Source organism: Protomyctophum parallelum, assembly GCF_964188405.1.
Source record: "Protomyctophum parallelum genome assembly, chromosome: 4".
NCBI classification, from domain to species: Eukaryota; Metazoa; Chordata; class Actinopteri; order Myctophiformes; family Myctophidae; genus Protomyctophum; species Protomyctophum parallelum.
In genome coordinates, this window is record NC_139700.1 from 3,946,510 (window position 1) to 3,969,804 (window position 23,295).

The window sequence follows — 23,295 nt, forward strand, 5'->3', positions numbered from 1 at the left end:
TCATTACACCGCTATAATTCATTTAATCGCCAACTCATTCTGTGGATCATCAAGGGTGCCTTTAATGTCGCTTATAGCAACAGTGACTGTTTTACAGCGTCCATCAATTAATACAAAAATAGGTGATCTAGCCAGCAGTGAAGGTTTACACTGACTGAACAGGGCATTGCATACACAAACCTTTTATTAAGGACTGTTGATGCAATCCCCACCCACCCCTCCAGCTTCCTTTGTACTGGAAGATTGTGACATTAGGCCGGTCACAACTATTACATAATCGTCAAATCACAATTATTTGAGGTAATCACAATTATTTTGTCATAATAGTCATAATCGTCTCCCTGTTGAAAGATTTTCATACATTAAAGAAAGCGAAAAAATTGCTGATCTACAAGCTTACATTTTTATATTATAAGATTAATAAATATGTCAGTAATTTCTTTGAATATTACAGCCATTGGTCATATCTGCCCTGTGCATTTCTTGATAACTAGGCAAACAGAATATATATATATATATTTTGCAACTTATTGTTTTTATTGTCATTGTCTGGGTAAACAATACATTTATAATTATATATAATATGACATCATTATGTTCACAATACAAAATTCACATCGTCTCCCCCAGAGAGACAGCAGCAACACCAAAGCAATTATTTTTCATTCATTCATGCATTTCAATGTCCAATGCCAAAATCACAATTATCAGCGTGACAATTAATCGTCAACTGAAAGGTGAAATGGTGACGACACCCACCTTGGCGGAGGCGCCACTCTCCATGGCCATGACGAGCAGCGGTTGGTTGGGGCTGCTGTCAATCACCTCCTTGGTCTTGTCCAGGACTCTCTTCTGGACCTCGGCCTTGCTGGCGCGGTCCAGGTCGTCCATGGTCCTCTTCTGGCCCTTCAGAGCTTCTCTCATCTCGTCTTTCTGCCACTGGGAGACCACTGCCGTGCCTAGGGACTGTGGGTTATAGATGTGTCATTAGAATAGTTTGGGATTTTTCATTGTATTTTAGTTGTAGTTAGTTTTGACAATTTATTGTCTAGTGTGTGGGACACACACTGGTCTGATGAACCCATTCTGACCTGAGATCAGATTCTAAAAAAATGTCAGTCGTTCTTCGATTTAAAAAAAATAGCAGACCTACAAGCTCGTATCGCGCCACTCGGTGGCGCGATATGAGCTTGTAGATCTGCTATTTTTCAATAGCTAAAGCATAACATGATGCTGACACCAAAATGGGTGCCCGGTCAGAATGGGTTAAGTAAGTAGGCCTATTGTGTAATAAAAACTCAATAGATACCATTTAAAAAAATATATATATTCAGTTTGTTTTAGTCACTTTTGTCAACACAATATAGCTTCAGTTTAAGTTAGTGTCATTCTTTTATTATAGTTTTTATTTTGTTCAGTTAAAGAAAAGGTTTTTTCAATTTTAGATTTCGTTATTTCATTAGTTTCCGTTAATCATAACCTCGAAAACCTTCACGTCCTTCAGGACCTGGCTATTGTAGGCTATATAACGCACGCACACGTACACACACACACACACACACACACACACACACACACACACACACACACAACCACACACCAAAGTCAAAAAATCCTCTTGGGACTCCACCCCCACTCCCTGACACAACACAATGACAAAAGTCTCACTTCTGTCATGTCAGCGATTTCTTTCTGGACGTCCTTGTTTGGAGACGTCTGAGCCTTCACCTTTTCACCTAGCGACGACAAAGACTGACGCAAGGCGTCGGCTTTCCTCTGGGCCTGAAGAGAGAGAGAGAGGGGGGGATGGTGGAGGGAGAGAGAGAGAGAGGGGGGGGGGCAGATGATGGGGTAGATTAGAGGTCAGAGAGAAAGACAGGGAGGGGGAGGTTGAGGAGAAACAGATTGGGAAGCAGTGAAAAGTTACAATAACAATGCGGCTGCAGATTAGAAAATACAGGTTGAATTGCGTTTCACGGCAGCTTGGATAATTAGATTCTTGGAAACTCCATTTAGGCTTCAGTAGGGGTGCCATTAAAACCCAAATTCAGTGTCAATTTTAATACTGTACGCCAGATATGCTGACTCGGCAGAAAAGGGCAACCTGTATTTGAAGTGGGCATCACCCTGGCTGGGCGATATGGACAATATCTGCATCGATTGAACATACAAGGTCACCGAGTGTGGCGATAGTGCGTCTTATCTCAGACCTGCCTCACACGGCAGCCTTAAAGGGAGGGGGCTGCACAGCCAGGGACACTCACTGAATGCTGAACGTTAGACTAGACACAGCATCATAAACACTCCTACAGACCATGACAGAATATGCAACGCAGGGCATAATACAGTTCAAGGTTGTAAGTTTAACGCATCTTCATCTGTAACGTTTATGGATGCAGCAGTTAAATCAAACAAATCTGTTTAATCGATTGTAGAATTTGCGTGACAATTCATCGTCGGTTTAAATGCGTAACGGTGAGACAGCCCTATCTCTGTGTCTGGTGTGTCTCTGACCTTCTTGGCCTCGTCTCCCGTCACAGCAACGATGCGCCTGATGCCCTTAGCGATGGCCTCCTCTGAGACGATGACAAAAGGTGCGGCGTGACTGGAGTTCAGCAGGTGGCTGCCGGGGGGAGCAGATGGGAGAGGAGGAGAAGGCAGTGAGATACAGAGTGTACATTTTACTCGCCAAGTGTAAAAGATACCTGTGAAGTATACAGACTTCTTGATGTTGCTCAAGATCAGACAGCAAAGAGTGTTGTGACAGCACAATGTGTACGTACAGATACTGTACATGTATTTAGTTGAATATGATTCGGCGGTTCAATATGACGATTCGACGATTTATTTCACACAAGATCTGCAAGACTTTCTTGCAAAAAAATAATAGCATTTATTTCAGTGTTGATTTATATAGACCGTCAGACCACATTAAGTCCAGTTGATGAGGGGGAAAAAAGGTGAGGCCAGCAAGATTTTATCTAAATTATTAATATATATTTTAAATGAATCATCAATAAGTACTGTATTTGTTCTTAAAAATAAGTTTGGGTGGTTTTGGGAGAGTAGAGTAAATAGTTAAGTAGTTGAGAGTAAATAGCAAATGTCCCGTACTGAATGTCTGCTTTGAAATTACGATCTACAACAGTGGTTTTCAACCAGTGGTCCTTGTTCCACGTGGTCTCCAGCTAAATGATGGAGTTGGTAACCAAATGGACCCTTATGGATCTTTATCTCTTTGCCCCTCTCAGAGTTGAAAACCACTGATCTACAATGTAACATTGCACATAAAAATCAACCACACACAGACAGCAGAATTGCCACGTGAAACCCTTGTCTAGTGTATGAGGAATGGCTTGCTCTAATGTCTGGAACAGACAAGAGGATCTGGAGAATAGTGGGGAGAGCCAGCAGAAAGGAAACTACTTATGCAGATGTGGCTCCTCCATAATTAAAATGATTTTCATCAAAGCCAACTATAAAAAAAGGATGTTGCTCTTCCCTTATTAAAAGAAAAAGCCCCGTAGTAAAATATGTAGAACTCTGCTTAGCTCCTGCTATTTGACATTGGAAATGTTTTCATATACTTGTTTAAAAAAAAAGAAAAACTAAATTAATACAATATCTGAATCCTTGGATCAATTGATTTCTAGCGCAATATACATAAATTTACAACTACTAATATGAAAATGACAGCTGGAACAAGCTGCCTTTTTTGTTTGCTCTTATTTCTAATTACAATACATTCCATAAGACTTGAGGCCAATACTCCTCTTGATTGCACACACACACAGGCGCACCCCCCCCCCCCCCCTCCCCACACACACACAGCTTACTAAATAACCGTGCTCCAGAAACCCATTTCCCACTGTCCACACATGACGCAGAGAGCCACAGCTGTGTTGACTGTGATCCCTTACTATATAAGCTTATGTTCAAGCACCAAATAGATTGGGCAAACCAGCTGGCAACAGCACTTCCACTGGCAACATTAAACAAGCCATCGTGACGAGCACAATGCACCTGCAGTCCTGCACGTTCAACTGCATTCAGACATTTGGAGGGAGAGATGCCAAGTAATCACTGACAGCTGTGCTTGGAAATGAGAAAACAAGGGGAGTAGCATAAAGCAGACACACAGATGGACAGTCATTAAAAAAGGCAGAGGCATAGATGCCTTGTTGGCCTCATTGGCCGCTGCAGTTCATTGGAGTGACCTGTATCGCACGAGAGGGTCGGAAGTGTGGTGGAACTGTGGAAGGCACACTGCCACTGGCCCTTTCTCCGGGGCTTATGTGACGCACGCCGAAGCTTGGCAAGCTTTCCGTGTGCGTCACACACGCACAGAAGCTTGCCCCCTCTCGAGAAGCTTGCCTCCTCTCGAGATACAGACACCCCAAAACCTTTCTATGTCAGAGTGGTTATGTTACATAATACATGTTCATACCTAACTTATGTATGAATTGGCCACTACGGTGGCATGTACCGCGGTAACGTTCTCAATTTCCTGTCTTAATTACCGACCCCATAAGCAAAAAAAAAAGGGCTCGCACACTGAAGAATGATGGGGGAAAAAAAAAGTCTAAAAAGTCTGTCCATCCATCTTCCACCGCTTATACATAGTCGGGTCGCGGGGGCAACAGCTCCACCCGAGAGCTCCAAACTTCCCTCTCCAGAGAAACATTAATAACTTCCTCCTGGGGGATCCCTAGGCGTTCCAAGGTCAGTGAGTCGATGTAGTCCCTCCATCTGCGCCTTGGTCTGCCCCGAGGTCTCCTCCCAGTGGGACCTGCATCGAGGACCTCCCTAGGGAGGCGCTCGAGAGGCATCCTAACCAGATGCCTGAACCACCTAAGCTGGCTCCTTTCCAGGCGATGAAGCAGCGACTCTACTCAGTCTCTCTCGCGTGACCGAACTTCTCACCCTATCTCTAAGGGAGATGCCAGCCACTCGTCTGAGATAACTCATTCCGGCCACTTGTATTCACGACCTTATTCTTTCGGCCATGACCCACACTTCATGACCTTAGGCGAGAGTAGGAACGAAGAATGCTCGATAGACAGACAGCTTTGCCCCCTGGCTCAGCTCTCTTTTCGTCACAACAGTGCGGTACAGTGACTGCAATACCGCCCCTGCTTATCTCCTTCCTCCCCTCACTCGTGAACAAGACCGCGAGATACTTAAACTCCTTCACCTAAAATAAGTGACATGGTGAAAATAAAGTGACACAGAGCGGGTATTTAGCGACTCCTTTGTGAAACTTGATTCAGTTACACGGCCGAGGAGGTAGGCCTGTCAAAACAAAAGCAGGATGAAACACGTCTCTACTCAATAATGGTATAATTATGGACCCGAGTGGAGTATCTGGCACAGGGTTCAGGACATCACCAGATTCCCCGTGTGACAGGATCACATTTTAATGTGAAACTTCTGAATTCTGAAATGTAAAAAACTGAAAATCGAGAAAATAAATGGCAAACGAGACAAGAAGAAACTTCATTATCTATGGCGTTTTTGCACCCTGTTCTTGTGCACACTGGCAGACCCCCCTCAGATTAAAAAGCGGGTACTACACACCATAGCCAGGCATTTCATCTGAGGTTTTTAACCAAATAGAATTTGGGGCCCCGTGGTGATCAGCATGCGCGTCGGGGCCGCTGTCACAGATTTAAATACCTATCAGACTTGCTGGTCTGCCTGGTGAACGAACAGAAGATGACCATGAATAGGGACCATGAGCATCCTTACGTTCCTCCGCAGAACTCTATGGAGGTGAGTGACCCGGCAGCGCTGTTGGGGTCAGCCAGCAGCTCTTCCACGGGGATGCCGATGGAGACGACCCTCACCGGGTCGGGGTAGGTCTCGTCGAACACGGCGCGCAGGCCCTGGATGGCTTTGGCTTCAGCCAGAGGGGTGTCCTTGTAGTACACGGGCTGTAGGAAGGCACAGAGAAATGGACGGTAACTGGTCTGTTCCTACAGACGGTAACTGATCTGTTCCTACAGACGGTAACTCGTCTGTTCAAATCACACCCCTGTGAAGTGAGCAGTGCAACAGTCTTCTGTTTCATACGGTATATAGTATGTACATGTCGCTATAGGCCTTATTTTGTGAATAATAGTTGTTCAGGTGAGGTCCATGCCTTCTCTAAAGTTCTCTCTGGTGGGCGCAAGCTGCATTCAATAACCAATTACTGACAAACTGTACATGGGATCAATGTGTACTGTTTTCCTCCTAAAAATAGACATTCAGGGCTTTCATTCGGTGTATAGTATGTATAGGATATTATTTGTGTTCATTTTTATATCTGTCTGTCAATGTCTGTCAACTTCAACCTTCCATAACTCTGCTGTCTGTTCAAGCGAGCAGAGTTCAGGCAAAAGCAGGTGTTACAAAAAGGTCAAAATGTCCAGAATTGAAGATGGTAAATCAAAATTTCTTTTTTTAAATTGAAGTGGACAAGTTAGGCTTTCTTTTGATGTATGCGTGTGATTCTCGCTATAAGAGAACATTTTGCTGTGGGCCCTTTAATTCCTTTAATGTAAAGTCCATAGCACACCAGGGCTGGGCCTGGATGAATACTGTAGCAGCCTATGTGTTAATAGTGATGTGCCTAGTTGGGCAATGGCACCCTCTGGTGGAATTAATTATGGACACAGTGACATTGGTGGCCATACATCTTAGACTAGTATATATGAATAGAGGAGGAAACCTTAAGGCGAAATGGACAGTGGCCGAATTTGGTATTGCAGTTTGGACATGAACGCGCTGGTCCGTTGACTATCATTGCACCAGAGTAATCTAGTAAGAGTGGTGACAGGCTTTGATCTCGCCGCAAAGCGGGTGCCTATGGGCGATAGTTCCAAACATTGCTCCTATGGCTGGAACTATTCCATTCACATACTGTAGGTTGGTGAAACGATAGGGAGACGGCGTCGGTTTCCAGCGCTAGTTTGAATCCGCCCATAATTTCATTGACCATTGGCCACACACACACACACACACACACCTTTGCATCTCGAATCAAGGCACACGCGATCTCCTCCGTGCGGCGGACTTCTCCGGTGCTCAGAGCGCCCTTGGCGGTGAAGTCGAAGCGCAGACGGTCGGCGGCGACCAGGGAGCCCCTCTGGTCGGCCTCTCCCAGGACCCCTCGCAGGGCGAAGTTCAGGATGTGGGTGGCCGTGTGGTTCTTCATGATGGGCTTTCGACGAGCCTGGAAGCAGGAGGATTAAACAGTATATAATATATGTTAGTTCATTCTAGTGTTTATAGTTTCGATATATGGATATTCTGCATTTGATGCATTGTTCTTGCTTACTGTAAATCGCTCTGGATTAAGGTTCAAGGTTGGACTTTATTGTTACATCTTGTGTACAGGTACATAAGAGTAAAACTTATTTTTGTTTGGCTTCCTTACAGACAATGCAGCAGCATACAGTAGATAAGCATAATATTCAAAATAAGAAAAAACACAGCAAGCACAGCAAACTAAAGGGACAGGATAAAGAGTGTAAGAAAGAGCAATCAATGTGTAGAGAAATAGTAACATATGTACATGTGCATGTTTTCCCTGTAGTAGCAAAGTTAGGTCCACTTTCTTTTGTGAACAGCTTCACAGTAGGTTATGTTCCACACAGTTTAGTTTAAGAGAGAGCGTCCGCTAAATGCCTAAATTGTGAAATATATTACTCTCAGTACATTTTGTGCAATGTCTGCTATTTTAATTGTGCAGTGTGGTTCTTAACCTGTGGGTATGGAAGGACCCCTAGGGGGTCCCCACATGATTTTGGGGGATCCCCAGATGACACTGAAGTGACAATTTAAAGGACTTTTAAGATCTTCACCCATTTTGGTGTCGGCATCATGTCATGCTTTAGCTATTGAAAAATAGCAGATCTACAAGCTCATATCGCGCCACCGAGTGGCGCGATACGAGCTTGTAGGTCTGCTATTTTTGAAAAATCGAAGAACGACTGACATTTTTAGAATCTGATCTCAGGTCAGAATGGGTTCGTCAGACCAGTGTGTGTCCCAGTGGAAACCTCGTATGAATCTGATCTCAGGTCAGAATGGGTTAATAAAATACCTAAAAAAAAGAAAGAAAGAAAATAAAAGACCATCAAACTGCATCAATAGTAACGAACAAACTATACTATAAAACTGGTCAAATAAAGAGGCAAACATTTTGAAAATAGTTTCACAATATTCTTTTGTGGAACCGAGTCAAACTAAACGCCTCAACTCAACTCGAGGTTGAGAACCTCTGTGTTAGTGGAGCAAGCAGTGAAATGCTAGATTGTTGGCTTGGTTTGTCGTACTGGACATTTCCACAAACATCTGTTGACTTCATGTACTCAAGAGAAAACTACAGTTCAGTCAGTTACACTCAGTTCAGCCCTGCCTGAACTATCACAGGCAGGGCTCACTTGTGCATGCTTGTGTGTGCGTGTGTGTTTTTTTACACACATTCTCACCTCATCTAGGCGCAAGGTGACCTGGTCTCCGACCTTCAGCGTTCCATAGACTGTCCCCACGTGGAGAACAAAGCCTCCTCTGACCTGTGTGTTCTTCACTGTAAACTCCATCCTCTGGAGAGGGAGGGGGAGAGAGAGACAGAGACAGAGACAGAGAGAGTTAATACAGCTCCTGCATTCCTAATTGTAACTAATGATTAGCGCTAGCTAATTAATTTGTCTGGGGTTTCGATGAGGAACAGCAACAATAACGGGGCTTTGGTTCATTGCATTTGTAGGCCTGTCACAACACATCCAGTGCCCAATACGTCTTTATAATTACATCCTAGGGTGCCCAGGACGTCTGGGGACATCTTAGGGTCACTTTCCATGAAAAGAAAAAAAAAACCTGTCTCCTTGTATTTCACGCATGCGCAATGCCATAAATAGTGGAAATAGCAGATCTACAACCTGTTGTAGGTCTGCCGTTTCCACGATTAGTGGAAACAGCAGACATATTTTTAAGCATTATGGTCATAAAATAATATGTGTTATTTATTTGTCATATCTGCCCTGTGCAACTTTAGTTTTACAAAGGCTAAAAGCCAAACAGAAATGAGATTTTGATTCATAATGTAACACAATTAAGTGAGTGACACAATTAATCATCAAAGTAAAATGTCATGATGAGCTCAAGTGTAATTGAGGTTTTTCCACTTACGTCTTCCGCGTTGTCGTCGCCCCTCTGCATGTAGCCCTCGTCAAAGGTCTGACCTCCCTGCTCGGCGTAGAAGGACGTTTGGTCCAGCACCACTCCACACTCCTGGCCCGTGGTCACCTCCTCACAGAAGGCCCGGTCACGGCGCAGGGCCAGGACCGTGGACGTGGGCGTCTTAAACACTGGAGCGAAGTGGAAAAGAAGAGGGAATATCTTCATGTCTCAGTCCGTTTAGAACAGACAGCATCGACAGTCAGCTGTCTGTTTTGTTGCCCCCCCTCAGATCACTTTGACTAGCATACGTAGCAAGCATGCTGCGTTGTGACTGCTTCGGTCATGTCATTCACACCACGCGGCCATCGCTACACTGTACACATACCCCCCACCCCCACAAATATATTTTTTGCGGATCTACACGGATCTAAAAATGGTCCCTATGAAATCTTCAGGATATAAATCCGTCCCAGCGACGGAGAACTTTAACCCATTTAGACCGGAGTTAAAAACATTCACTTTGAAAGAATATATATTCAAAGATTTGCACCACATTTTTACGATTTTTCAAAAATAGCAGACCTACGAGCTCATAGCGCGCCACCGAGTGGCGCACTATGAGCTTGTAGATCTGTTATTTTTCAATAGCTAAATTATAACATAATATTTAAAACACCAAAAGGGGGTTCCCGCCCCAAAATGGGTTAAGCCCTGTGATCTCGGTACAAATCCATAAGTAAAAGAAGGAAAGTCGGAATGGCTCAGAATCTGCCCAAATTGTGACGGGTCCACTCGGGTTCGGTGCCGTCATTTTAACCCATTCTGACCTGAGATCAGATTCATACGAGGTTTCCGCCGGACACACACTGGTCTGATGAACCCATTCTGACCTGAGATCAGATTCTAAAAATGTCAGTCGCTCTTCGATTTTTTCAAAAATAGCAGACCTACAAGCTCGTATCGCGCCACTCGGTGGCGCGATATGAGCTTGTAGATCTGCTATTTTTAAATAGCTAAAGCATAACATGATGCCAACACCAAAATGGGTTCCCGTTCAGAATGGGTTAAAGAAATCTCGGAACGTGGGATTTGGATCAAAATGTAGTATGCTCCTTTTTTCAATCTATACACCAAATCTCTTCGTCGAAAACATCCAATCTAAAAGCTCAAAACGCGTCGCATTGAAACGTTTGAAAAGCACAGTATTATTGTGTGTCAGTCAGAGAAGGTAAACAGTCCCTCACCATATTCGCCATTGTCGTTTAACTTGTAGTCGTATTTGGGGGAGTCGTCCGTCGCAGGTACACTCTTGTTTCTCAGCTCTTCAATAGCGTAGATGTCCAGCATGATGTGGTCTGCACAGCCAGCACCCTTCCCCTGGGACCTCAGCTAATGGACACACATAGTAGCTAGGCTGATTAATCTCATGTGATTTACAAAAGCCACCGTGGTTTTGGTTATGACCCACCAAGTACTGTCAGTTTGGAAGGTTTCCCTCAATGTGGTTTTTTTTTTACCATTTTAAGGACTAGTTGCGAATGCACTGAGCACTAACTATGAGACCCTGCAGATCATGTCTGTGTGTCTGTCTGTCTGTCTGTCCCGCTGTGACACCACCCGCCCGCCACCAGAGGGCGCAGCTGTAGCGCGCGTGCGCGCACACACACACACACACACACACACACACACACACACACACACACACACACACACACACACACACACACCCACACCCACACCCACACCCACACCCACACAACCACACACACAGTAGAAAACTTCAAAAAATTACTAACTAAAAAGGGAAAAAAAGTACGTAATTTATTCCAATTGTTGTTATTGCAATTTACGAGCTGCGTTCGCTTCCCGCGTTTGCGCGTCTTACTTGTTCTTGACTGTTCAGGTAGGGAAACTCAAAGAGCTGTAGCATTTCTGCACTCTTTAAGGTACTGGTGGTCACACTGGCTTCCACCAAGCACAAACTCCATCCACCATTAACTGTTAACAGCATTTCAAAATCCCATGGAGAAAGAAGAAAATAACATGCATCTTTCTCTCACTTCAAATCCAACCCCTCTCATCCCTCAATGAATGCTCCTACTCATTCAACCGTGTCTATCAAGTCAGTGGACAGACCTTTCTAATTAGTGTTTCTAACCTGTGCCTTTTGTTCCAGTGACTGAACATCTTAATGTTAGAGTCACAATGAAACTGTAAGTGCGCTTCCAATTTTGTGAGCACAGTTTGCAGAAATAGCAGGCCTAGAAGCGTGCAGCGTGTCGCGGGGAGTTTGTACAGTAGGTACGGTAGGCTATTCTCGACATTTGACACCGGCATAAGTGTAAATCGGTCTTGACAATCCCAACAGTACCTCATACAGATTTATTTTGTGGAGATACTGTAAGTGAGGAAGAACTTGACTGGCCTGCACACTGCACGGAACCCTGGCCGGAACCCTAGCAAACACCTTTGGAAAGTATCGGCATGCCAAATGCGAGCCAGACTTAAAAGGACCACTTCACCACTTTTCAACTTATCTTCGTATAATTGGTCCTCACTAATGATCATGATAAAATACCGCAATTCTTTTCTACTCAATCCGTGTCTCATGGGAGGGCTGTGGGCAGTTCAGAAACCCGTCCACCAGTGACATCATCGATGGGGATTCCAAGCCAATAGAAACTACAGGCTGAAAAGTTGCAATGCAAAAATGGAAGCCATCGTTCTCACGATAATACAAATCTAAATTAAAAAAAATCTGCCTAACGATGATGTCACTGGTGCCATACCCGTCTGAACTGCCCACAGCCCTCCTATGAGAGACAGACCTAGCAGGAAGAAATAGTGGTATTTTATCATGAACATTAGTGAGGACCAATTATAGGAAGAGAAGTTGAAAAGTGGTGAAGCGGTCCTTTAAGACTGGCTTAACATGACTTGGCTGGCTTAATCAGACTTCACATGACGTGTCTGACCTCACCAATGCTCTTGTGGCTGAATGGAAGCACATTGCAGCAGCAACTTCACCAACTAGTGAAAAAGCAAACTTCTCAGAATAACGGAGAATGTTGTAAATGCAGCAATTGTACTTCCATTTGACCACAAGACCATTAATGGGATCCAAAAGTGATGCCGAGAGGCCCCGTCTCACATTTGACGTTCCATTTAATTCCAAAGGCGTTTGCTTCCATCATTCTGTCTTCTTGGTACAGTAGGTTTATAGCCAGGGCTCTGTGCGAGGCACTGGGGGATCGCCAGTCTGAAATCAGGAAACGGCCTTCCTCGAACATCTGACACAATCGGAAACACATCGTAGTGCCATCGTAGCAGTAGCATTAATATTTCCGTTCATTTGAACAAAGAAGACGTATTAGAGACACCAATTTGAAATTATGTCCACTGACTTTTGGTTATGTGGTTATCCCTAGCTTCGACGACCATGCAGACGTATGCAAAGGCTAACATATGTCATTTAGACAGCATAGTATGTGGACATAGCATTGTATAGTGTAGTATACTTATAGTTTCATGATGTTAGGTTCTTAGTTTACATATGACCCCAGGCCTAGATGATGTATTACCTTGTGTTGTTCTTGCTTACTGTAAATCATTCTGGATTAAGAGCATCTACTAAATGCCTACATTGTAAATCGCCATGTCCATCACTACTCTTCACTCGCACCGTTTCTTCCCCTTAAATGCACTAATCCCATCCATTTTTCACCCAAGGGACTAAATTATTTTCGCTCCTATGCCACCAAAATGTGGAACGCCCTACCAACAGTCATTAAGACATGTGAATCCCTTGACTCCTTCAAAACCGCTCTCAAAGGGCACCTACGGATGGCTGCAATTCGAAACTGGCCTCTGTAAAATCTGAATCGCCCCCCCACCCCCCCCCCCCCATTTCCCCTCACTGTATATGTATCTTTTCCCTTTTTGCTTCCTATATGATGAATTCCTGTTCTGTTCTTTAGCTACATAGAAGTGTCTATTTGTATGTCTCTAAATGTTTTGATGAATTGAACAATGTGGACCCTGTTGTAAACAAGTGTAATGCTTAATTGGGTCGTCCATTCACAGTTAACAGTCTTTGTATTGACTTTGTGCTTAAAATGTACTGTAAATTCTACAAACTGTTAATAAATATTTCAATCAATCAATCAAACCCCACACATCCCACCTATTATCTCTCTCCTTCCCTCACCTGTGCTGCTTTCTTCTCTTCCTCGAAGCTGGCCATGTCGACGCCCATGCCTCTCTCCTCGGCGATGAGAGCCGTCAGGTCCAGAGGGAAACCGTAGGTGTCGTACAGCAGCCACGCTGTGTCCCCTGGGAGCACAGACAGAGACATTAGATGACCACGTTCTTAACCCATTCTGATCTGAGATCAGATTCACACGAGGTTTCCGCCGGACACACACTGGTCTGATGAACCCATTCTGACCTGAGATCAGATTAAAAAAATGTCAGTCGCTCTTCGATTTTTCAAAAATAGCAGACCTACAAGCTCGTATCGCGCCACTCGGTGGTGCGATATGAGCTTGTAGATCTGCTATTTTTAAATAGCTAAAGCATAACATGATGCTGACACCAAAATGGGTGCCCGGTCAGAATGGGTTAACATGTGTCACCTGGAAGCACAGACAGAGACATTAGATGAACACGTTCTTAACATGTGCCACAACGTGGAACCACAGACAGAGAAGAAAACACTTTCCATGTTCCACAGTATTCGGCTCAAGGCCTATCACAATTGTTACATAATCGCCGAATCACAATTAACTTGCATGATCGTCATGAGCGTTTCCATGTAGAGAAATGTTCATACATTTTCAAAGATTTTCCAAAAATAGATAACAAGGATAACATAAGCTTGTAGATCCTGTACATGTTGTTTTTAAAGTATAATATTATTAAATGTGTCAGTAATTTCTTTGTATGTTTAAGTTATGTCATATTATCTGCCCTGTAGAATTTGATTATGAAGCCTAAAAAACAAACAGAAATTTAAGTTGTATGCATACAGTATATGTTCCAGTGTTCAATGCCAAAAATCGTTAAATCGAAATTATTTTGTGCGACAATTAATGGTCAAATTGTATTGTATTATATTTTTTGCAGTATTTTTTACTATTGTTATTTTATGTGTGTGTGTGCATGCCCGTCCATCTCACCTGGAATGGTCTTGCTGCATCCCAGGCTCTGGATCTTCCTGTCGAGGATGTGACGCCCCCTCTTGAGCGTTTTGAGGAACTGCTCCTCCTCTTCATTTATAATTTCCTTCACCATCTCTGGGTCCTTTCTCAGCTCTGGGAATGCATCGCCCTGGAGGGAGGGAGGGGGGAGAGAGATAGAGAGAGAGGGGGGGGTGAGAGGGAGAGACACAGAACAAAAAGATTAGTTGGAGGTGGAGAAAGGACAGCAATGGGAGAGGCTAGTATTAATATTCCCCCCTACCCAGGAACTGAGGGAAACCATGAATCACAGAGTTGCTGACTGGCAAAGAAAATCTCACCAGGGACTGGACCACCACGTCCACCAGGGAGGCAAAGAACTCCTTTTTAGCTCCCAGCTTCTCATGGGAGTAACGCACAGCGCGACGCAGGATCCTCCTCAACACATAGCTACACAGAGCGGAAGAGAAACATCATTTTACTGTACATACACACACACGCCCTCGCACACACACACACACACACGCACACACACACACACACATACTGGCCATCCAATTGTATAGACCCTCCAGAAAAGTGTGATTATGCGATCGCATAATTTACTGCATAATCAGACAAATTGGGCGACGTTTTGGACGTGCCCTTCCCTCACTACCTACGGGAAGCAGATATTTGATGTATTCTCTCATATGTGTGGAATAGTACCGGTAATAACCCCTTCTTTCTCTCATAATTATGTGTGGAATAGTACCGGTAATAACCCCCTCTTTCAACACTGGAATTTTGGAATAATTCCCCCAATTCACCCTCCATATTAGCCCTTAAACTAATCCTCCTTAATTGGAAAATCGGATAAAGCACCTTCTTAAAAATCGAAAGGATTATCAATAAATAATCTGCATAATCAAGGATTCTAGCCCGCAATAATCAATACTTTATCCCACATAATCAAGGATTTTAGCCCGCGTATTTCTGGAGGGTCTAATTGTAGAGCCAAGTACACAGGGACAAATGTAAGTCATTGTAAAACGCTGTACATTTTACGGTAGGAACTAAAGACTTAAAGAGGTGTAATGAGTCATTATCCAGAGGTAGCGTTGTGTGAGTGACAGTCATCATGTCCCTGCGTTTAACCCATTTTGGTGTTAGCATTAAGTTATGCTTTAGCTAGTGAAAAATAGCAGATCTAAAAGCTCATAGCGCGCCACCGAGTGGCGCGCTACGAGCTTGTAGGTCTGCTATTTTTGAAAAATCGAAGAACGACTGACATAGAAACATAGCTTTTTCAGAAAACTGTCAGGATGTAGAAGACTTTTTTTTTAAATCTGGTCAGGTCAAAATGGTTTAACCCATTCTGACCGGGCACCCATTTTGGTGTCGGCATCATGTTATGCTTTAGCTATTTAAAAATAGCAGATCTACAAGCTCATATCGCGCCACCGAGTGGCGCGATACGAGCTTGTAGGTCTGCTATTTTTGAAAAATCGAAGAGCGACTGACATTTCTAGAATCTGATCTCAGGTCAGAATGGGTTCGTCAGACCAGTGTGTGTCCGGCGGAAACCTCGTATGAATCTGATCTCAGGTCAGAATGGTTTAATCAGTTAATGTTTCATATCTCACCCGCGTCCCGTGTTGTCAGGCCGCCCTCCGTCCGACAGGGCGATGGTGATGGTGCGAGCGTGGTCGGCCAGGACGCGGTAGGCCATGTCGATGCCGTCGGTGTCCTCAGCACCTACCATACCCGTGTAGGGCCTGGCGTTAGTACCCTGAAATATACACAGTCTGCCTTTAGCTAGGATATCAGCCAATACTGAAATATACACAGTCTGCCTTTAGCTAAGATATCAGCTAATACTGAAATATACACAGTCTGCCTTTAGCTAGGATATCAGCCAATACTGAAATATACACAGTCTGCCTTTAGCTAGGATATCAGCTAATACTGAAATATACACAGTCTGCCTTTAGCTAGGATATCAGCTAATACTGAAATATACACAGTCTGCCTTTAGCTAGGATATCAGCTTATACTGAAATATACACAGTCTGCCTTTAGCTAGGATATCAGCCAATACTGAAATATACACAGTCTGCCTTTAGCTAGGATATCAGCCAATACTGAAATATACACAGTCTGCCTTTAGCTAGGATATCAGCTAATACTGAAATATACACAGCCTGCCTTTAGCTAGGATATCAGCCAATACTGAAATATACACAGCCTGCCTTTAGCTAGGATATCAGCTAATACTGAAATATACACAGTCTGCCTTTAGCTAGGATATCAGCTAATACTGAAATATACACAGTCTGCCTTTAGCTAGGATATCAGCTAATACTGAAATATACACAGTCTGCCTTTAGCTAGGATATCAGCTTATACTGAAATATACACAGCCTGTCTTTAGCTAAGATATCAGCTAATACTGAAATATACACAGTCTGCCTTTAGCTAGGATATCAGTCAATACTGAAATATACACAGTCTGCCTTTAGCTAGGATATCAGCTAATACTGAAATATACACAGTCTGCCTTTAGCTAGGATATCAGCTAATACTGAAATATACACAGTCTGCCTTTAGCTAGGATATCAGCTAATACTGAAATATACACAGTCTGCCTTTAGCTAGGATATCAGCTAATACTGAAATATACACAGCCTGTCTTTAGCTAGGATATCAGCTAATACTGAAATATACACAGTCTGCCTTTAGCTAAGATATCAGCTAATACTGAAATATACACAGTCTGCCTTTAGCTAGGATATCAGCTTATACTGAAATATACACAGTCTGCCTTTAGCTAGGATATCAGCCAATACTGAAATATACACAGTCTGCCTTTAGCTAAGATATCAGCCAATACTGAAATATACACAGTCTGCTTTTAGCTAGGATATCAGCCAATACTGAAATATACACAGTCTGCCTTTAGCTAGGATATCAGCCAATACTGAAATATACACAGTCTGCCTTTAGCTAAGATATCAGCTAATACTGAAATATACACAGTCTGCCTTTAGCTAAGATATCAGCTAATACTGAAATATACACCGTCTGCCTTTAGCTAGGATATCAGCCAATACTGAAATATACACAGTCTGCCTTTAGCTAGGATATCAGCTAATACTGAAATATACACAGTCTGCCTTTAGCTAGGATATCAGCTTATACTGAAATATACACAGTCTGCCTTTAGCTAGGATATCAGCTATGACTGAAATATACAGTCTGCCTTTAGCTACAATTTCAGCCAATACTGTGAACACATAAATGCAGTTTAAGTATGGGGATAGTATTACCAATCCCCATACAATGCAACTACATATTAGGTACATGCATAGAATATGTTGCAACAATGTTGCAACATACGGTAATTAGCTCTCGTTAAGTGTAGCACTACAATTTACATCACCGAGATCATTTGTCAAATATAATTACACAAAACCTGTGAAGGAAGGCCAGACAACATTAATTTCTTATTGCTGACTTTAATTCCTTAATCCCAGCCCTAATCCAGACCAAATATTATTCAACAACATGCAACAGAATCCGAAAACTGCGATTTGCAACTTGACGGTGCACATTCAGGCGCTTCCACAGCAATGGAGAGTATGCGCGTCAGCGTGCGTGACATCATCATCATACCTGGAAGTTATGCAGGAATGCCTACTTTGTGGGGTGGAAAAATAAACTACTTTCTGGCCTTGACAGCCGAGACATACAAATCAGAATCTGAGTGCATTAAACAACGTTAAACTCACTTTGCCACTGAGTTTATGCATGTGCATACCCTAAACTGGAGAGTGGCAGATGGTGACATGTCGAGTTGCATTGGTCGTCTAGACTGGCCTGTACAGAGCTCACCCTCCTTTTTTCCCCCATTCATGGTCAACTTTAAAAGCCTTCAGTTACGCACATTCACAGCAGTTCCATGTCTTTACCTTCTGAATGGCCTCAAAGTAAGGGATGAAGAGGTCAGTGTCATAGTTGGACATCTTGTTCTGCAGTATGGACACCAGGCGCTCCAAACCCATGCCTGTGTCAATGCTCTTCTTAGGCAGTGGCTTGAGCTCCGTTTCAGACTCCCTAGAGGTCGCAGAGAGAAGAGAGACGGATATGGGTTCAGAGTCAGACACCACTTCTGGTCAAGCAGGAGTGTGTGTGTGTGTGTGTGTGTGTGTGTGTGTGTGTGTGTGTGTGTGGGCGTAACCTTTACATTGTGTACTGTATATGTACAGTATATGAGCGAGCATCAGGGGGAACCTTTTCATAAATGATCCTGCTGTGCATTTTGAGTGCGTTTACCTGTTGAACTGAATGAACACCAGGTTCCAGATCTCCAGCACGTTGGGATCGTCCATGTTGACCAGGTGAGCGGCGTCTCTCCCTCCTCCTATGCGGTCGTAGTGGATCTCACTGCAGGGGCCGCAGGGACCCGTGTCCCCCATCTCCCAGAAGTTGTCCTTCATGCTGCCAGGCAGGATACGGGCCTCGTCCATTCTGAAGGTGGGACGGAGTGAAGGAGATGTCTTCATCATTAACTTTAACCATGTCGCTAGCTACGACCAGCTACAGGGATCCTGACTTTCCATCTGCTGTGTGGGAAACTTGACTCTATGCAATGCGAAAGTGCCATTTGATTATGTATTGATTAAAACAATCCACTGATACGTTAACCTTGCGTCACCACCAGGCTTTCCGCAACACTGACTGTGGAACTGTTAACTGCTCAGCGCTCAGATCCGGTCTAGAGCCCACCTATGGTCAACACATGTTACAATAAATTACAATTATACTCTTATCTTTTCCTTTTCAGCAGTGCACACACACACACACACACACACACACACACACACACACGGCATCATTGTTTTGCAAAGAGCAAATGTCCGGAAAAACATGCTGGCGTTGATCAAAAGGAATTGATACGCTCGGATGTTGATTCTCGTTAACGATATCGATTCCCATTCCCCGTCACTCATGGGCATAATTACAACATGACAGGTCACGTCGAGAATGAATCTTCACTCCTTCAGTCACTGTTTGCCGTCAACGCAGCATTAGCTGTAGAAGATCTGGGACTCACCCCAGGTCCATCCAGATCTGCTTGCACTCGAGGTCAGGCTCCAGGCCTGCCTCAGCATGGCCCCCAAAGTAGGTGACATACAGACGCTCGATGGGGATGCCAAACTCCTGGGTCAGCAGCTCCAGGGCCATCTCACAGGCCAAATGCTGCAGAGGAGGGAAGACATGAGAGGAGGGAGACATTAGCAGAGAGAGAGAGAGAGAGGGAGAGGGAGAGAAGGGCGATGGTCACAGGTAGAGACTGAGGAGAACAGATTGATCCACGACCGGCGACTGAGTTTAATGGGCTGCAGCCGAATGAGTCGATTGTGATTTAAATGCAAGAGACAATTACCAGGCCATCTATACAGGAGTAAGCCATCGAGACCTAAAGAAAAACCAAAAGCCATACTTTTAACATACTCAAGCTCACTGGCTGCCATCAGTAGATTTTTAACCCCTTCTGACCTGAGATCAGATTCTAAAAATGTCTATTACATCCTGACAGTTTCATTATTAACCCATTCTGACCTGAGATCAGATTAAAAAAATGTCAGTCGTTCTTCGATTTTTCAAAAATAGCAGACCTACAAGCTCGTAGCGCGCCACTCGGTGGCGCGCTATGAGCTTGTAGATCTGCTATTTTTCAATAGCTAAAGCATAATATGATGCTAACACCAAAATGGGTGCCCGGTCAGAATGGGTTGGAACATTGAGAAAATATCCAAAACTGTGTACATCCATATGACCAAACAGATGAATGTGAATACATTATGAGATATAAAAGCCTTTTGGGTATGATTAATATAATATTAAAAATGTTATTAAATTAAAATGCAGCCGAAATATAACAAAGTGGGCAATAATGCTTCATTATTATCCTGCATCAATCAAAATGCATGTAAAGAACTGTGATTTGGCAAAATGGTTACAATAGAGGGTATGCTCATTTGACATCATCATACTTGCATTACCGGGTCAACCATATGGGGTTTAAGTGGGCGGACACACACACACACACACACACACACCCCCTACCTTGAAGTAGTCCCCAAAGGACCAGGACCCCAGCATCTCAAAGAAGGTGTGGTGGTACACATCCTTGCCCACATCGTCCAGGTCGTTGTGCTTTCCACCGGCGCGGATACACTTCTGTGTGTTGGCGGCACGACGCAGCCGGGCCATGGGGTGGGACGGGTCGATGGTGTTGAGGAAGATGGGTTTGAACTGGGGGAAGGTTGACAAGATTTAATTTTGGTTTCTAAAACGGGTAGTCCCAATACTTCATTCTGATTGGCTGGTTACCGTCACGTGACCGGTGTAAATTTCACCGATAACCCACTCCTTCAATCACTTTGTAAACTGCAGCCTTGTAGCTGAACTGGGGAAGGGGAGCGCTTGATTGCTTTACAAACACATGCCGTGCGGGCGTCTAAGCACCGCCCGGCTCATATGACTGTGAATGTGTGGCTCCAGGCAGCCCCGTAAATACATCAAGCGCTATTCTCCCGTCACATAGGCTACTTGCGGAGCAAAACAAGGAAGTGTTTTGGCTCTGGCTCGCTCGCTCTGGTGGCGCAAAGCGTTGCTACTTTTGTGAATTTAATAGTTTTATTAGGATAATATTGCTATATGTTTGTAACCGTTTTAGAAAAGCAATAAGCCACTCGAGGGCCCAGCTTACCGGGTATTTTACACTGCCTGGGGGGTAGAAGACCCTCCGCTTCGCGTCGGGTCTGCCTACGCCCCCAGCCAGTGTAAAATACCCGGTAACCTGAGACCTCTCGTGGCTTATTGCTTAATTAACACATTTAGACCTGAGGCCGATTATTTTTTATTTATTTTTTAAGATATATTTTTTGGGGCTTTTTCTGCCTTTATTGGATAGAGTACAGTATGGTGACAGGAAATGGGGAGAGAGAGATTGGGGGTGACACGCAGCAAAGGTCGTTGGGATGGGGAGTCGAACCCGTGACACGCCGTCAGGCTGCCTTAGCGGCCTAGGTGCCTGTAGACCGCTACACTAGACGCCCGGGTCACCTGATGTCTAAAAAACGCTAGGTTGTAACAAGGAGCTTGTTACAATTAAATCACAAGACAAGTGAAATGACTTTAGTAAACTGGGATATAAAGCAAAGTGAAAATATGGTTCTTAACATCTTATTAGCATTGTAAACATTACAGCGTTTTTCCAAAGGGAGTCTTTTTTTAAAGACATTTTTGTTTGTAATCTTGACCTTTTGATCACCAGCAGTGATCTCAAATCACTGGCAGCGAGACCTACACTGTACATGTTTTTGCAGATGGCTGACCAACACTGCCTCTCCCATGCTGGAGAGATATCTTTTAGGCAATTTTTGCTTCATTTCACACGCTCAATGAAAATATGGCCTTTGCAACCTACCAACCACCCAGCAAAGTCCATTTCTTTGGTGCACTTTTTGCACAACATTTTAGTGTTTGACTTCATTTGGGATGTTCGAGCCATGTTTTTTTTAAATAACCATTTTTTCCCAAATCTATTAGGCTAATGTTAGTACGGATGCAGACTACAGCGACAACCTAACCAGTGCATAACTTCACTATACTATTTGTTAGGGAAAGAGATAGCAGAGATTTTAGCCCAAGGACTGTATTTCATGCAAAACAAATGCTTGCGATGGATTCATGGATCATGAAAACGCCCTAGTTTGACCCGTCACATGACATAATGATATGACTGACCTGATTCATTCCAGCATTTGCAAAGAGCAGCGTGGGGTCGTCCATCGGGATGGTGGCCGAGGAGTGGACATATTGGTGCTCATGGCGACGGAAGTAATTGATGAACTTCTCCCGGATTTGAGCTGCAGTCATCGATGCATCCATTCTGGATTAGCTGTCTAGACGGGAGCACGCACACACACACACACACACACGATTACAAATGTAAGCTGACGATAAATTGTCAAATTGTACAACTTAAATATAAAAAGAAGTCACTGACTGACAGTTTATTTATTTTTAATTACAAAATAGCAGAAATTGATCAGTTGATCTGCAAGCTTACAACACATCACAAAGTGATACTTTACGACATGGAAACCATTGACAAGTATACAAACATAATTGCGATTATCTCAAATAATTGCGATTAGGTTATTATGTAATAATTGTGACAGGCCTACACACATAGGCAGGCCTTCATTAACCCATTCTGACCTGAGATCAGATTCATACGAGGTTTCCACTGGACACACACTGGTCTGATTAACCCATTCTGACCCGAGATCAGATTCTAAAAATGTCAGTCGTTCTTCAATTTTTCAAAAATAGCAGACCTACAAGCTCGTAGCGCGCCACTCGGTGGCGCGCTATGAGCTTGTAGATCTGCTATTTTTCAATAGCTAAAGCATAACATAATGCTAACACCAAAAGGGGTTCCCGCGCAAAATGGGTTAAAGGATTTTTAATTAATCAGGAAGTGGTTCAAGGGCAGCAGGTGTTTTAACAAATAAGCTACAGGTGCAATTATAATTTTTTGGATAGCTGATTTTGCGCCACAATCAAAGGTGTTTGCCCACAGGGGTGTTTTTTCGGCGAATATCGGAGGACGTAAAAAAGAAATCCGACTTTTATGTCAATCACGTTTGCACACAATGCACGCTGCCGGCGAATATTTCGTTTACTGTTTTTTTCCGGATTTTATCCATTTTCCGCAGCTGTCTGTCTAGTGGGGTCTTCTAGTGGGGTGCCGGTGACAGGCTGACAGCTAGTGATAGCCTACTACTTTCGGAGCCACAAAACAGCAAAAGGCCTTAAGGCCTAAGAGACCCAACTTGACCAGTTAAACTAGCTTAAGAATTTTTGTCAGCTCTGTCCCCGACAGTTTTCCCTC

At 43.7% G+C, this 23,295-nt stretch overlaps 1 protein-coding gene across 2 annotated transcripts in view; it reads right to left on the reverse strand.

Annotated features, from left to right (window-relative positions):
• Positions 1–22,286, reverse strand: part of aars1 (alanyl-tRNA synthetase 1) — a gene marked incomplete at its 5' end in the record, with an annotated part of 69,379 nt that extends 47,093 nt beyond the window's left edge. For both annotated transcript variants that reach the window (XM_083762997.1, XM_083762996.1), the window contains 17 exons: positions 760–966; positions 1,669–1,782; positions 2,515–2,623; positions 5,749–5,933; positions 7,010–7,216; positions 8,478–8,591; positions 9,178–9,356; positions 10,413–10,557; positions 13,376–13,500; positions 14,346–14,496; positions 14,687–14,795; positions 15,971–16,116; positions 18,296–18,440; positions 18,660–18,854; positions 19,441–19,586; positions 20,457–20,645; positions 22,143–22,286. In XM_083762997.1, coding sequence (XP_083619123.1) covers positions 760–966; positions 1,669–1,782; positions 2,515–2,623; positions 5,749–5,933; positions 7,010–7,216; positions 8,478–8,591; positions 9,178–9,356; positions 10,413–10,557; positions 13,376–13,500; positions 14,346–14,496; positions 14,687–14,795; positions 15,971–16,116; positions 18,296–18,440; positions 18,660–18,854; positions 19,441–19,586; positions 20,457–20,645; positions 22,143–22,286 — 2,610 coding nt within the window. The remainder of the gene's footprint in view (positions 1–759; positions 967–1,668; positions 1,783–2,514; positions 2,624–5,748; positions 5,934–7,009; positions 7,217–8,477; positions 8,592–9,177; positions 9,357–10,412; positions 10,558–13,375; positions 13,501–14,345; positions 14,497–14,686; positions 14,796–15,970; positions 16,117–18,295; positions 18,441–18,659; positions 18,855–19,440; positions 19,587–20,456; positions 20,646–22,142) is intronic.
• Between the last annotated feature and the right edge of the window lie 1,009 nt (positions 22,287–23,295).